Source organism: Hemicordylus capensis, chromosome 2, assembly GCF_027244095.1.
Source record: "Hemicordylus capensis ecotype Gifberg chromosome 2, rHemCap1.1.pri, whole genome shotgun sequence".
Classification (NCBI taxonomy): Eukaryota; Metazoa; Chordata; class Lepidosauria; order Squamata; family Cordylidae; genus Hemicordylus; species Hemicordylus capensis.
In genome coordinates, this window is record NC_069658.1 from 429067553 (window position 1) to 429081062 (window position 13510).

General features: G+C 45.9%; 1 protein-coding gene across 2 annotated transcripts in view; it reads right to left on the bottom strand.

Moving 5' to 3' along the window:
- Positions 1-1211: 1211 nt before the first annotated feature.
- Positions 1212-13510, bottom strand: part of FAIM2 (Fas apoptotic inhibitory molecule 2) — an 82086-nt gene continuing 69787 nt past the window's right edge. For both annotated transcript variants that reach the window (XM_053296749.1, XM_053296750.1), the window contains exons 12-13: positions 11074-11127; positions 1212-4914 (exon numbers count right to left, since the gene is read on the bottom strand). In XM_053296749.1, the coding sequence (XP_053152724.1) occupies positions 4765-4914; positions 11074-11127 (204 nt within the window). In that variant the 3' untranslated portion in view covers positions 1212-4764. The remainder of the gene's footprint in view (positions 4915-11073; positions 11128-13510) is intronic.

A 13510-nucleotide genomic window follows, 5' to 3' on the forward strand; every position in this document is an offset into this window, starting at 1 on the left:
CGTTTCCTCCTCTTCTGGTGTGAGCAAGAAACAGAACCCAAGATAGAGTGCTGCGAAATGGAAGGGGCACAGGGGTTTTTGTAACGAGTGGAACATTAAAAAATGGGAACCACCCCCACCTGTAGTAAGTGTGCAATAGTACAGTCCACTCTACCAGCATATCATTCTATCACCTCATTCTCCTACATGGGTAGACCAGGCCTCTGGCCACACTACCACTCACTCTCATGCCAGTATTTTATATCTGGCCATGCCCACTCTCTGACTGCATCTGACCACCTTCATGCTTTCGCCATTGGCATCCATGGATTGCTCTCTCCATCTTTGTCTTCTCCACACTTACAAAGGTCGATTTCCAACACACCCTGGGTTTGAAACCAGAGAATGTGTCTTAGAAACCAAGTTAAGTAGGAGACCAAGAACTCAGCTGGTAGGAAAGGCAGGAAGAGAAGAATCGCACTGCAGTTTTTGCACAGTGCTGTTCTCCACATACAGATTAGTTTCCTCTCATTAGTTCAGAGGCACCAGCTGAGCTGGTAAAGCAAACAAATGTGCAATTTCTGTGCAAGCTTGCAAGGGCTACAGAGGAGGAGACAGCAGGATGCAGGAATGTACGGCTTAAGTGCTCACAATCTCCTCCCCTTGCTGGCCAAAACTGCCACCAGCAACCCAGTGACGCATACGCCTCCCCATTCCCAGGCAGATTTCAGATAAGCTGCCCCTATCGGGTGGAAGGATAATCGTTTAAATAAGAATGAGAGGCTGCTTATCTCAGCCCGGGGCCCTCAGTCAGAAAATAGCTGGGTGGTTTCCAAATGGGGAGCCTTAATACCACACAAAGATGGAAAGATACTTGGGTACATTCTCCAAGTTCATCCAGGTTGCAGCCCGAGGACATGCATAGGCAGGAGACGGCACGTAATATAGGCAATCTGTCTGCCCTTCCAGACTGAGATTTCGCACTGCAGTGAAGAGTGTTTGCATCAGGTCAAAGGTCTATCTAGTCTGGCACCCTGTTTCACACAGTGGCCCACCAGATGCCTTGGAAGAAACACTACCGGGAGATGAAGGCCTGCCCCTCTCCTGCGGTGGCTCCCCTGCAGTTCGGACCTGCCTCTGAACCTGGAGGCGGCCAATCCTTCTAAGGGCTGTAAGGCTGCATCTACATCTGCAGCTGTGCCAGTGCCGCTGGGGAATAAACCATCCTCTGATAGAATGAATTTGTTTAATAATGGAGTCATCTGAGGGCACAGGATGCTGGTATATGGTTAAACATAAGCTCTCAGTCCGCTCCCAGCTAGGAGACTGCCTGGAGGAGCCCCATGAAGTGTACTCTGAGCTTCTGGAAAGAAAAGCAGGATATCAGTGCAACAAACCAAATAAATACATACATACATACATACATACATACATACACAAAGCATCATAGATCATGTCTGACTAGGGAGCAAGTGTGGTGCAGCTGATGCAGTATTTCAACCACAGGAAGGCGGGTTCAAATCCGTTTTCAGGTGTGATGCCTCCAGAGCGGCCCTGGGCAACTAATTGTGTCAGTCTAACCTATCCCCTACTTTATTTATATTATATTGTTTATTTGTCACATTTATATACCACCCTATATAAAATCTCAGGGTGGATTACAACCCAATCATACAACTATCAAAACCTAAAAACCATATACGCAGATTAAAATTATCAAATAAACTTTAAAACATTATAAACTAAAAGCCTGATAAAATAGGTGTGTTTTCAAAAGTTGTGTAAAAACAACCAGAGATGAGGAGATTTTGATTTCATTTGGGAGTGTGTTCCAGAGCCTCGGGGCAACTCTAGAAAAGGCCCAGTTTTGGTTTACATTTATAGCCTACTTTTGTAAATTTACATTTACATTTATAGCCCACTTTCCTCCCAGGAGCCCAAAATGGTGCACATGGTTATGTTTATCCTCACAACAACCCTGTGAGGTAGGTACGGCTGGAAGATAAGTGAGTGGCCCAGAATCACCCCGTGAGTTTCATGGCCGAATGGGAATCTGAACTGGGGCCTCCCAGGATCTATTCCAATGCTCTAACCAGCTGAAATAGGACTGCGCCACGAACAGTTCAGATGAGCTCAGCGCCCCCTGCATTCAGTAGAGGAAGGGTGGGGTATGAATGCCACAGTGCAAAACACTGAACTGCATCAGCAGTTCTATCCAGCTGCAAGGCAAAGAGTGCTCTACGCACGGTGGGAGATGGCCTTTTGGAATCGTCCGATGCACACAATCAGTGGTACTGGTGCAGACAGAGCCTTTAAAATACAACTCCTGCACAACTTGAGCTCTTAGAAATGGTCCACACTTTCTGCACATAACCTTTGTCCAGCGGTGGTCAGGCATATCCCTTTGGATTTCCATTCTGCCACCTCAACACTCGTCCTATCAGTCTATCACCACCTGGCAACAGAGAGATGGGGATGGCAGCATGATCTCACACTCCAGTTTGTAACCAGGTCTTAGAGAGTGATGCCGGCCTGCATGGCCAGGAAATTGAGACAGTAGTGGTCAAAGCAGTCAGAGGGGCTTTGCACAAGAAGGTTACAACACTTTTTGTAAAGAGGTGATTAGGGTGAGAAAGGTACCTCTGAGAGAGGATTTGCCTATAGATGAAACTTATGGGAGACATGAGGCTTCTATCTATAGACTCAGGATATCTAAAGGGCTGCTGGTGCCAATGCAATGATATGAATACCAATGAAAGTGATGAACATAGGAAGCTGCCATATCCCGAGTCAGACCATTGGTCTATCTAGCTCAGTATTGTCTTCACAGACAGGCAGCGGCTTCTCCAAGGTTGCAGGCAGGAGTCTCTCTCAGCCCTGTCTTGGAGATGCCAGGGAAGAAACTTGGAGCCTAGATGGTCTAGGAATATCTTACAGTGCTCACACTTCTAGTCTCCCTTTCACATGCAACCAGGGTGGACCCTGCTTAGCTGAGGGGACAAGTCATGCTTGCTACCACAAGACCAGCAATCTTCCTTGTCCCATCTAGATTTTGAAATATATTATGTACAAAGGTGCCATAACACAGTAGTTCTCAATTTCTTTCTCTTTCTCTCTATAGAGAATGGCAATCATCTTTTCAAGAAGTTATAGTCCAGGACAGGACAACCTGAGGCTCTGCAGCTGTTGCTAGACTACAACTCCCATCATTCCCAGCCTCTATAAATTGAAGCTAGGGGTCACTGGAGTTGTAGTTCAACAAGAGCCAAGCCACTCTCTCCAAATCAGCCCTGGCTCCTTGAAGCCCAGCCCTGCTTATTCAGGGATACAACAGCAGAACAAACAGCATTCTCTGGCCCTATTCAGACATTATGTTGTCTGCGTGTACAGATGTCCATACACTTATACACGTTCATGTGTGAATGACTTTAACTATGTTCATTTTAAAAGAGATCCTGGGTACAAGCCCCTCAAATGTGGGCTACAGATAGGAAGTTCACTGCTATACCTGTGTTCAACATAACATGTGAATAACTGTATCTGTGTACACTGTACACTCATTGTACGAGTGTTCAATGTAATGTCTGAATGTCTAGTGTTCAACTCCTGTCTCTCCTCCTCCTGAGCCACGATTAGCTACTGAGAAGAGGCCTAATACCACCAATGCTCCCAGGAGAGGAGAAGTGGGACAGGTGGAGGAACTGATGCCAAGGAGGGGAGCAAAACATATGGTGGCAAGAGGAGAGATCTCAGAAGCTGGCTGTGGACAAGCAAAAGTTTGTTCCTGAGACCAAACCAGTGCTCCAACACTATCCCTGGTTGAGCAGGATCACGCTGTCCATTTCTTGTGCATGTTCTCTCCCCATCTTTCCCTTGCTGTGTTGTTAAAGAGCTGAAACAAAACACAAGGCCAAGAAACTGAAATTCAACAGATGCACTCAACCTTCAACTGCTGAATTAAAATGCAAGGCCAGGCAACATGGTTCCATTTTGTGGGACAAAAATGCCCAGTGGCCCATGAGGAAAACCATGGCTCAATTCTAGTGCTGAAGCTAAGCAGGTTGGGCCTTGGAAGCTGCTTAGATGGGAGTTTGCCTAGGCATGATATGTAAGCCCCCCTGAGCATTTGGGGGAAAGGGTGGGTTTAAGAGGGAAAGCAAGTAAACAGGCTGGTCTTAAATTTGTGCCAGAACTTGGATTTTGAGAAGTGCAATCCAGATTACAAATGCAAGAAATCTCAAGAAGCACTGTGTAGATTTGCATAAATTGTGGTAGTCTGTATATATTTGAATTCTGATTCATTCTCCCCCCACCCTCCACATTTGTTTCAGCTCTAGTTTGAATGCAACACTGGGACACACACACACACACACACACACACACACACACACACACACACTTTCTCTCCTGCTGTTCTTTACAGAACTGCACCCCTCCCCTCCACCACCCAGATTCAATTAACAGCTTGAAGGCAGTCATGGGAGCAAGGGAAGGCCTAGCATTTCCATCCCAATTTGCTTTTTGAGTCACAAAAGATTTAACAGCATAAATATATATATGTACAGGCTGCAGAAGGAACCCAAGGCCAATGGGTGGGCACAGGTGTTCATCTGATGGAATGGAGCTCGCTAAAGTGCCAGAGAAGTTGGTCAATTGTTCCTCTCTCCTTTGTTTGTTTCTGTTGTGTTAACACGTGTGTGTGTGTGTGTGTCTGTGTCTGTGTCTGTGTGTGTGTGTTTCTGTATTCTCTTTCATCAGACACAGGACCTAGGAGTTCTGTCCAGCTCACTCTCGGCTGGACCCAAAGATCTGCAGCAAAAAGGAGAATATGTAGATGATGTCCAGGTAAATGTTGAGGGCTCCAAAGACGTATTCCTCTGGGCTCATAGCGTAGCGACGATTTCCCATCAGGAGCTGTGTGTCAAAGGCCAGGAACTGGGGAGAGAAAGCAAACACAGGCAGAGGTTAAATGTGTGATGACACTCCAGCAATGACCAGAGGTGGCCCAAGACCCCTGCCACAAGCTGTCCCATCCCTTTTTACAAGCTGCTGCGGCAACAGCTATATGCTCAATTTCATGTGAGCATCTATGTGTTCACACCCATCTCTGCCAATTGCCACCCTCTCCTTCTTGGCAGTGGCAATAGCTACACCAGGCATGTGTGCCTTCCTCTGCCTCCTCCCTTGCTGCTGGATTGATAATGAGAAGGGGAAAGAAAGTCGCTCCTGGCAATGACCCTTCTGCCTTACAAAGTGTTTTTGTGTATAACCGCCATAATAATAACAGGAATTATTTCACACCATGGTAAAATGATTCAGTCCATTTTGCATATGCCAGTGGTGTTAAAAAACAACAACCCCAAGTTGCTCCTTAAAAAAATAATTATTTTGCACTTTCAATTTTCTGGTACCAAGTCTATTTTTTAAAAGAAATCTATTATTCTTTCTTGAGATTTTAATATTCTGTTAGTGAGTGTGGGAAGGGGGAATCAGCCGGTGAAACAGATTCGTAGTAGTGGTGGTCAATGGCTTAGGTAATGCTATATACTTTGGACACATTATGCAAAGATCCAGCTCCCTTGAGAAGTCCATAATGATGGGAAAAGTTGAAGGGAAGAGAAGAGGACGACCAGCAGCAAGGGGGATGGACTCGATTACGACAGCAATGAATGCACCACTGAGAGACCTAAAAGGCCAAGTTGAAGACAGATCATCTTGGAGAGACTATCTATGTGGTCGCTAAGAGCTGACACTGACTTGTCGGCACTTAATCAATCACTCAATAAGGGGATTAGACAAATTAATGGAAGAGAGGTTCTATCAATGTCAGTTAGCAATGATAGCTGAATGAAATCTCCATGTTCACACCCAAAATGTCACTGCCTTCCAAGGAGCATCTGGCAGGCCACTCTAGGAAACAGAATGTTGAATTAGATGGATTTGGGATCTGATCCAGCAGGGCTTTTTTATATTTGTATGAGATATGTCTTAATTTGACCTTGTGTTATGCTCTTAATATGCCTAAGTGTCAACCTTGAGACATTCTGCATATAGCACATGATGCAGGGGCGTATCTAGGGGTAGGGCAGGCAGGGTATGTGCCCCGGGCGCCACTTGAAGGGGGGCGCCATTTTGTAAAATTTTTTTTTTTAAAAAAATGGCTGCCAAAAACAAAATGGCCACCGGGCATGCTCAAATGGCCTCTGTGAGGCTCTAGGTCATGCCAGGCTTTGCAGAGGCCATTAAGCATGCGTGGTGGCCATTTTGTTTTCAGTGGCCTTTAAAAAAAAAAAAGATTATTTTTAAAAACGGCCACTGCACATGCTCAAATGGTCCCTGCGAGGCCCTAGAGGCCGGCGGGGTGAGGGGGAATCTTTGCAAAAAAACAACAACCCAGCCTTTAGGAAGCCCCCCAAAGGGGCTAAGGGTAAAAATAATAATAATAAAAATATAATATAAGACACTGTACACATATTCAGATTGGCACTATGTACAGAGAATCAGGGCTTGTGAATACTGAGCTGACGCTTAAGAGCTAGGATTGTATTCATTTGCTCTTACTTTGCTTCTTGTGATAAGTGAGTTAAATGTGATGTCTTGCTAATATGGCTATTAATGGTGAGTTTGTCTTTGAATCAGTGTGAAACCCTTAATATTAAGGCCCACTGGGAGTTTCTTGCTCTCTTTCTCTCATTTTAACTGTCTTTCTGAAAGACTAGAATATATTCCAAGCAGTGACACAGTTTACTCTGCATATCCTTTAATTATTTACAGAGCATCTGGGAAAAGTCAAATTCTCCATTGATTTTTAAAACTTATGTAATGGTGATGCTACAATGCATAGTAGAGAATTAGACAGGCACTTCTGTTTAGTTTTCCAAGTACATCTCTACACAGTATTTGGGTATTTCATGAGCCCCCACATACTGAAATTTGTAGTTTTCCAGCATTTTATGGTCTGGCTAAGTCCACTGCTAAATAGTTTTTGAAATATTAAGCTTGACTTGTATTTTCAAATGAGCTTGACTTGTATTTTTCAGCTGATATTATGGTAAAGCTATCTAAAAGATGGGTGTCAGATGCTTGGACAGGGGGCGCAATTTCAGTGTTTGCCCTAGGCGCTATTTTCCCTAGATACGCCTCTGACATGATGGCCTAGATGATTGTGTCTGATAAGAATCTGCATCTACTTACCCTGTTGCATTGTACCTTAAAGGACAATTCTTGGAAGAGGGAGCGCAGAAGGTGCACTGCTTGTCCAAACTCCTTTCAGATTTATTCACCTTCCAGGTTGTTTGATGTGAATAAGACTTGGTTTTTCTAATGGTTGTTAATTCTTCGTTGCCTCCTAAAGACTGGCTACAGGTGTTAGGGGCTCACTGCAAGGCTGGCGCAAACCATGAAAGGCAGCCCCAGTGGTGTAGTGCAACAGGGAAGGTGCAACCTAAAACCACTTTTGGGCAGTCTTGCAGTGGAAGGAGTGCTGCCCGACTGGCCAAAGGTGGTTTTTTAAGTTGTTCCACAGCTGCTTGGATGTGCTACACCATTGGGGCTGTCTCTAATATCGTGTTAAATGTTTGGGTACCTAATGGAGATATTCCGCTGTGTGGAAGGTTGGCCAATATATACTTCTGACTGGCAAAGAGCAAGCTCCATATTTGTACATGATAAACTGTGAGTTATCAAAGGTGCAAAGTGCAGTGATCAGAAAGCTCCAAGAGAACAGTCCTCTCCCCCGCCCCTTTTTTTAAAAGAGTGGAAGCTGTAAGCCAGTTTATTCCAGTATTGTTAGCATGGTTACAGAAAACACAGGCCTGATAACCTAACCGTCTGAGAGCACTGGGCCACTAGCTTAGGTCTCCCCATATTAGAACCATTTCCCTTATCACTAGATAAATGTGTGTGAGTACAGTGCTCATAGGGCCCAGCATGAGAGATAGCGAAATGATGGCGCTGAGCCAAAAAGGAAAGTGCTTTGCGCAAAGACTTTTGGCAGCCACACAGAGCGTGCCCTTCCCTTCAGCACCTTTCCAAGAACACTGATGAAAGAGGCAGGATGTGTTCTCCCATTCAGAGTGAGGGGAGATCAGTGATCCCCTGGGTTGATACCACACATGTGACAATCCAGGAAGCACAGCACTCACTCTCCATCGGCTTAACTTGCCTTTGATGATTTTGTCAGGTAGCCAAATCTGATTGACCTCATCACAAATCTACTATGACATCATCACATTTTAAACCCTTGAATGGCTGGACTAGCATAGTGGAGGGGGAAAAAGACTTAAACAAGGAAGTGCGGGGGATATGGCACGGAAGCTGCTGCAAACAGAGTGAATAATGATTGCAAATAGGCAGGAAAAGGTGAACTTCCTCAAGGAGCTTGGGGAAACATTTCAGCAACCCTAAGAGCACACCTTTCATGCTGAAAATAAAAACTGAGAAGTATTTAGCACATCTCTAGAAATTAGGAAGGAGTTTTTTATCCCGATCAAATTGGCGGATTACCCAGGGGAGAGACAGGATTGCCAACTTTTGATCTGAAAAACTCTGCTGTCTGGGAGGATGTAACAACACAAGCCACTCATTCAGCTGGAGCTATGGGCATGTAATGCAGATGTGCCTTGGACAAATCTACGAACAGAGAAGACCTGAGTTCAAGTCTTCTCCAGCCAGGATCTCTCTAGGATATTGTCATGACGCCTGCCCTGAGCAGTAGCAGGTCTAATGAAGGGGGAAGCAGTTGGGCCAGAAAAGTCAGTGCCAGACCAAGCCCCAACAGCAGGCTGAATCCTAAGCCTGTCAGCCGGACAACCCTGGAACTGGTACTCACTGAGCCCGAGCCCTGTGATGAACACTTCCCCAAATCGGCACACTAGTACTGCCAACAGGCCAAGGGGGACTTGATGGAGTGGAGGCGTGCTAGATTCCTAGATTCTAGGCCAGAGGGCTGCCCCTTTAAATCTCTCTGCTCTCCAGGTTGGGGAGGCAGAGCCTGGAAGGGAAGGCTGAGCATGGAGGTATTTGAGACCTCATTCTAGCTCTGGCCTTCACTGAGGCAAGTGGTTCACTGGGAGCTCTCCAGGGTCCTGCAACATGGGCTCACCTTGCCAATACTTGTCTGCATATCAGGAGAGAAGCTCCCAATCCAACCTTTGCAAGGATTGCAGAGCCAGGACTGGAGGGAGCCAGCAGTCCACCACCTTTATTTTGGGCTCCTTGTGGGGGGGAAACCCCACCCCCTGGCTGATTTTTCCTTATCTGGTGGCGGTGGCAGTAGTGGTAGCCACTGCTGCTGCTGTCTTCTCTTCCTGGTTGCATCTCCCCCTGACTTTGGCAGAGGATGGGGAAGCTGAAGTGGCAGGAAGTGATCCTGCCCTCTGCTTTTTCCAAATGCAGGGTGGGATGCCACAAGGAGGGAGGGAGGAGCAGCACAAGGATGGTGGTGGCTGTCTGGGGCTCACTTTCCCAATGGCAAGACTGGGGATAGATGACTTGTCGGGCTGTTGAAGGTGGCCAGTCAGCTGCCTTTGCTAATCTGCCGCCTGAGATGGCTGACTCACCTGGCCTCATTATAGGGCCAACCCTGCACAAACCTAAGATCATGTATGGGGAGTGCTTTGAACACTCTTGCTATGCATTATCACTGTAGCATAATGTTAGTGGCTGACATGAAGAAAATTACTCAAAGTAGCCTCACTGAAGTTAAAAAGACAAGTTAGGGAGTGCATATTGTGCCCTTGTTCACCAAGTTAAAACTTAACATCTCCTTGTGGGCCTTCTCCCTGCTAGCTTCCTACATACCATTAAAGCTTGCTACATTCTGTATTAGTCATCTCAAAAGGAGCCATGGAGAACGATGCTAAGCTCTGACTTGAGAACCCTGAAGTGTGCTGGAGTCAGAGTAGGCTGGAGAGGACTGCAGGCCAACCCACAGGGAAGCAGGAGATACTGGCAGGATCCAGAGTTTATCTGTCCTTTTATTATCATTCTTAGGCAGCCAATGGCCCCTGCTCCTTCCTGCCTCAACCCCCTAGGGACTATTAACCATTCCAGAGGAGAAATAAGATAAGTGGAGATAACCAACCATTTTGGCCAGCGATGCTTGTTTCCTAGCTGACGGAAAACAGGAGGTGAGGGCCGTTTCTTTTCTGTGTGTGCGTGAACATGCGCATTTGCAGTTTCATGATGTTATAAGCTGATAACGGTGATAGGAACATGTTTGGAATCCAGGCTCCCACAGATTGGATAGCCTTACTCCAATACAAATCAAGCCAAGCCTGTACTGAATTCAAACCTGGCTTAAGTTTGTGTTTTGTCTTGACCTTTGATGTCAGCAAGCCCTCCTTCCAGGCCTTGCTGCCCCCATTCTTTCCTATCTGATAGAGGAGAAGTGGCGGCAAGGCCTCCGAAGAGGTCTCTGTGGAAGGCCTCCCTCCCCTGCTCCTTCCCTAGCACCTAGAATGCTGCAAAACCTAACTGCTGCAATAGCAGCTTCTTAGATGTAAGGAGTCTTGGGAAACATAGATCTCCAGGGCATCTGAGTCCAGCAGCATGGACTCAAAGCACCTGTGGAAACTATGTTTCCCAGGATCTCCTGCACCTGGGTATCAGGGATGCGGGAGGGAGAACTCATACGGAAGCATCCAGAGAGACCTTCCGTTGACTCACAGCCACTGCTGTCACACCACACCCACCACCAGATAAGTTGAAGAGAGAGGAGGTGATGGGGCAAGGTTTAGAGGTTCGTAGGAGGCCATGAGGGCCCTCACCCAATGACATAATCAGATGAATGACCAAGTTTTTGAAATGGGCTTGAAAAACAAATTACTTTTTTCCTATTTTGGGTGGCCGGGGAACAGTTTGGTTTATTGGGAAGGGAAGGATCACTACTGAAGCCAGAACAGTAAGAACTTTAACACAAGCCCTTCAAACTAGATTGCTCAAACCACAACTGCATGAAGCAGGCCTCTGCAGTGCACGGTCATAAACCCTACCTGGGTACACAGATCCACTGCTGATGTCTTTACCTCTACATATTTTGATTCTAATGGAGGACAGAGAGCCACGCTGTGCACACCAGTTAGTCTTACTTACCATAGTGAATACAATTGCACCCAGCACAGCATAAACAGCCTGGAGCCACGGCACCTATAGGGAATGAGACAGAAAGATTGGTCGGGGTCACAGGACAGAAGAATCAAAAGAATGCAGTCCATTTTAGAGTGTGACTGTCCAGCTGCCTGCAGAGCTTCAAGGAACAACTAAGCTCAGACTGGACCAAGTGGTAGCAACAAAGAAAAGAGACTGGCTCATTAGACTGGCTCCCAGCCGCAGCCTGGTGACCAAGCGTCACTTGATAATAAGCTGGTGATGCGGAATAGGATGGACAATGACGAGAAATAAAATCAAGCTCTTTCTAGAACAGGGACTCCTGGTGTATCCGTGTACGTGGTATAAATAGGTTCTTGACTCATGTGGCAGCTTCTAATTGCTGATGGGAATTAAGTAACACAGTTTCCATATCAGCTTTGCTCTTGTATAAATGACTTCTCAAAGAACAAGGGGGTTAACAATGAGGGATCCTTTCTTAACCAGCCCTACCCTGCCATATGTTACAGTTATATTGGGGCTTTAACGAGACCTTTAGGCCACAGCCCAATGGCAGAGCACCTGCTTTGCATACAGAAGGTCCCAGGATCAATCGCTGGCATCAACAGGTGGTCTGGGAGAGGATGGGATCGGCGGCCATGTGGAAATGAAAGAGCAACATGTTGCCTGCATTGCACTTCAGCAGTAATACAATTAATAGGTCTATTTTATTCATTTGTATCATGCCTTTCTTCAATGGCTGACAGTCTGTGGGTGTTTGGGACCTGCATGGGCTGCTGAGCACCTGAAAGCAACTCAGCAATGTTGTGGAGGTGGAGAGTTGCACAATGTCCTAAAACAGCGTATGAGCACTTGCCTAGCAGCCCTAGCCGTTCCCAAATGTCAGCATTCTGCACGGAATGTCAGCCATGGAAACTCAAAGCTGGGTACCTAGGCAGTGTTCCCTCTAACAGGGATTTCCATTGCAGTTGGGGATTCTGGGGGTTGTCGTCAACAACAGCTGGGAATCCCTGTTAGAGGGAACACTGCACCTAGGGGATTCCCAAGCAGTCTCCCATTCAGGCACCAATCAGATCAAGGCTTACTTAGCTTTCACATATATCCATTACTTTCTCCTCAGCAAGATCCTGTTTGCTCTCTAGCAGGCAGAAGCGAGTGAGCAGTCCCCCCTGCCTTTTGTGTGGCCTTATGGAAACATCAGGGTGGATTGTTTGGGTCTGCAGGACTGAGCAGGGGGCTTCCTTTCCTCTGTCAAACAAATGGGTAAGCTCTAGAGGACAATTCCAGTCCAGGTTTTGTTTTTCTCCTTCTTCCCATCAGCAAGAGTGGAGAACTGTGTGGCAAGATTTGTTTGGTTGTGTGTAAAGCAGGGGTCTCAAACTGTGGCCCTCATGCAGATGTTGGATTACAACTCCTAGCATCGCTGGCTACTGGCCCTAGTGACTGGGGATGATGGGAACTGTAAGCCAACAACAGCAGGCAGACTGCAGTTTCAGACCCCCTGTGAGATGAATTAAGCAAAATCACTGAATTCACATTAGCATCCACCAGAATGGGGAAATAGGGACATTTTGGCAGGTATGCATTAGGCCTTAACACTTGAGAAAAATGGGCCATGTTGCTATCCCCCTCCAGGGCCTCTGTTAATATGTATGATAAATCTACCACAGGAATGTATTATCAATTTCTTATTTAGCTTGATAACATCTTGTCTGCACATTAATGGGCCTAGCGGAGATGATATTACACATTCTGCTGGGTCAGATTTTGAACTGCCATCCCATTTTATACTTCTGCCAAATTAAAAAAAAAAATTGAAGGGACATCCTGGGTCTGTTTTAGTGCTTATTATTTGGGGATATAAAGAGCTACAGAGGATCCACAGCCTTTTCTGGTCTGCAACACCCGAGGCTGCAGGTTGGAGATCACATAAACAAAGGATCTCCTTTACAAAAATATATGTGGCACCCAGAAAACTAAATGTGGAAGCGAAGGATAGCTTTTGTACTGACATGCTAGTTTTCTGTGCATGTTAGGGATGTGCACAAAACCGTTTTTCGTAGTTTGATTCTAATTAGAATCAATTAGTTTGATTCTAATTAGAATCAAACTAGAACCAATTCTATCAGTTCAGATTCTAAAGTGTTAGAACTGGCCTGTGGTTCAGTTTAAATTAGAACCCCCTAGAAATGGTTTTTAAAAGTTCTCCATAGGGAATAATGGGACTCAAACTGGCCCATTAATTGCTATGGTTAGCTCTGAGGGGTGCCAAAGTGGGGTGTGTGGTAGGCCTCCATGAGTTCCAACTACCACCCAAGCCCCAAAGCAATTGGTCAGTTTTTAATGATATTTAAAGTTTTATTATTTCTCCCATAGGGAATAATGGGGATTAGATTCTTTGATGACACATAAATTCCACAAA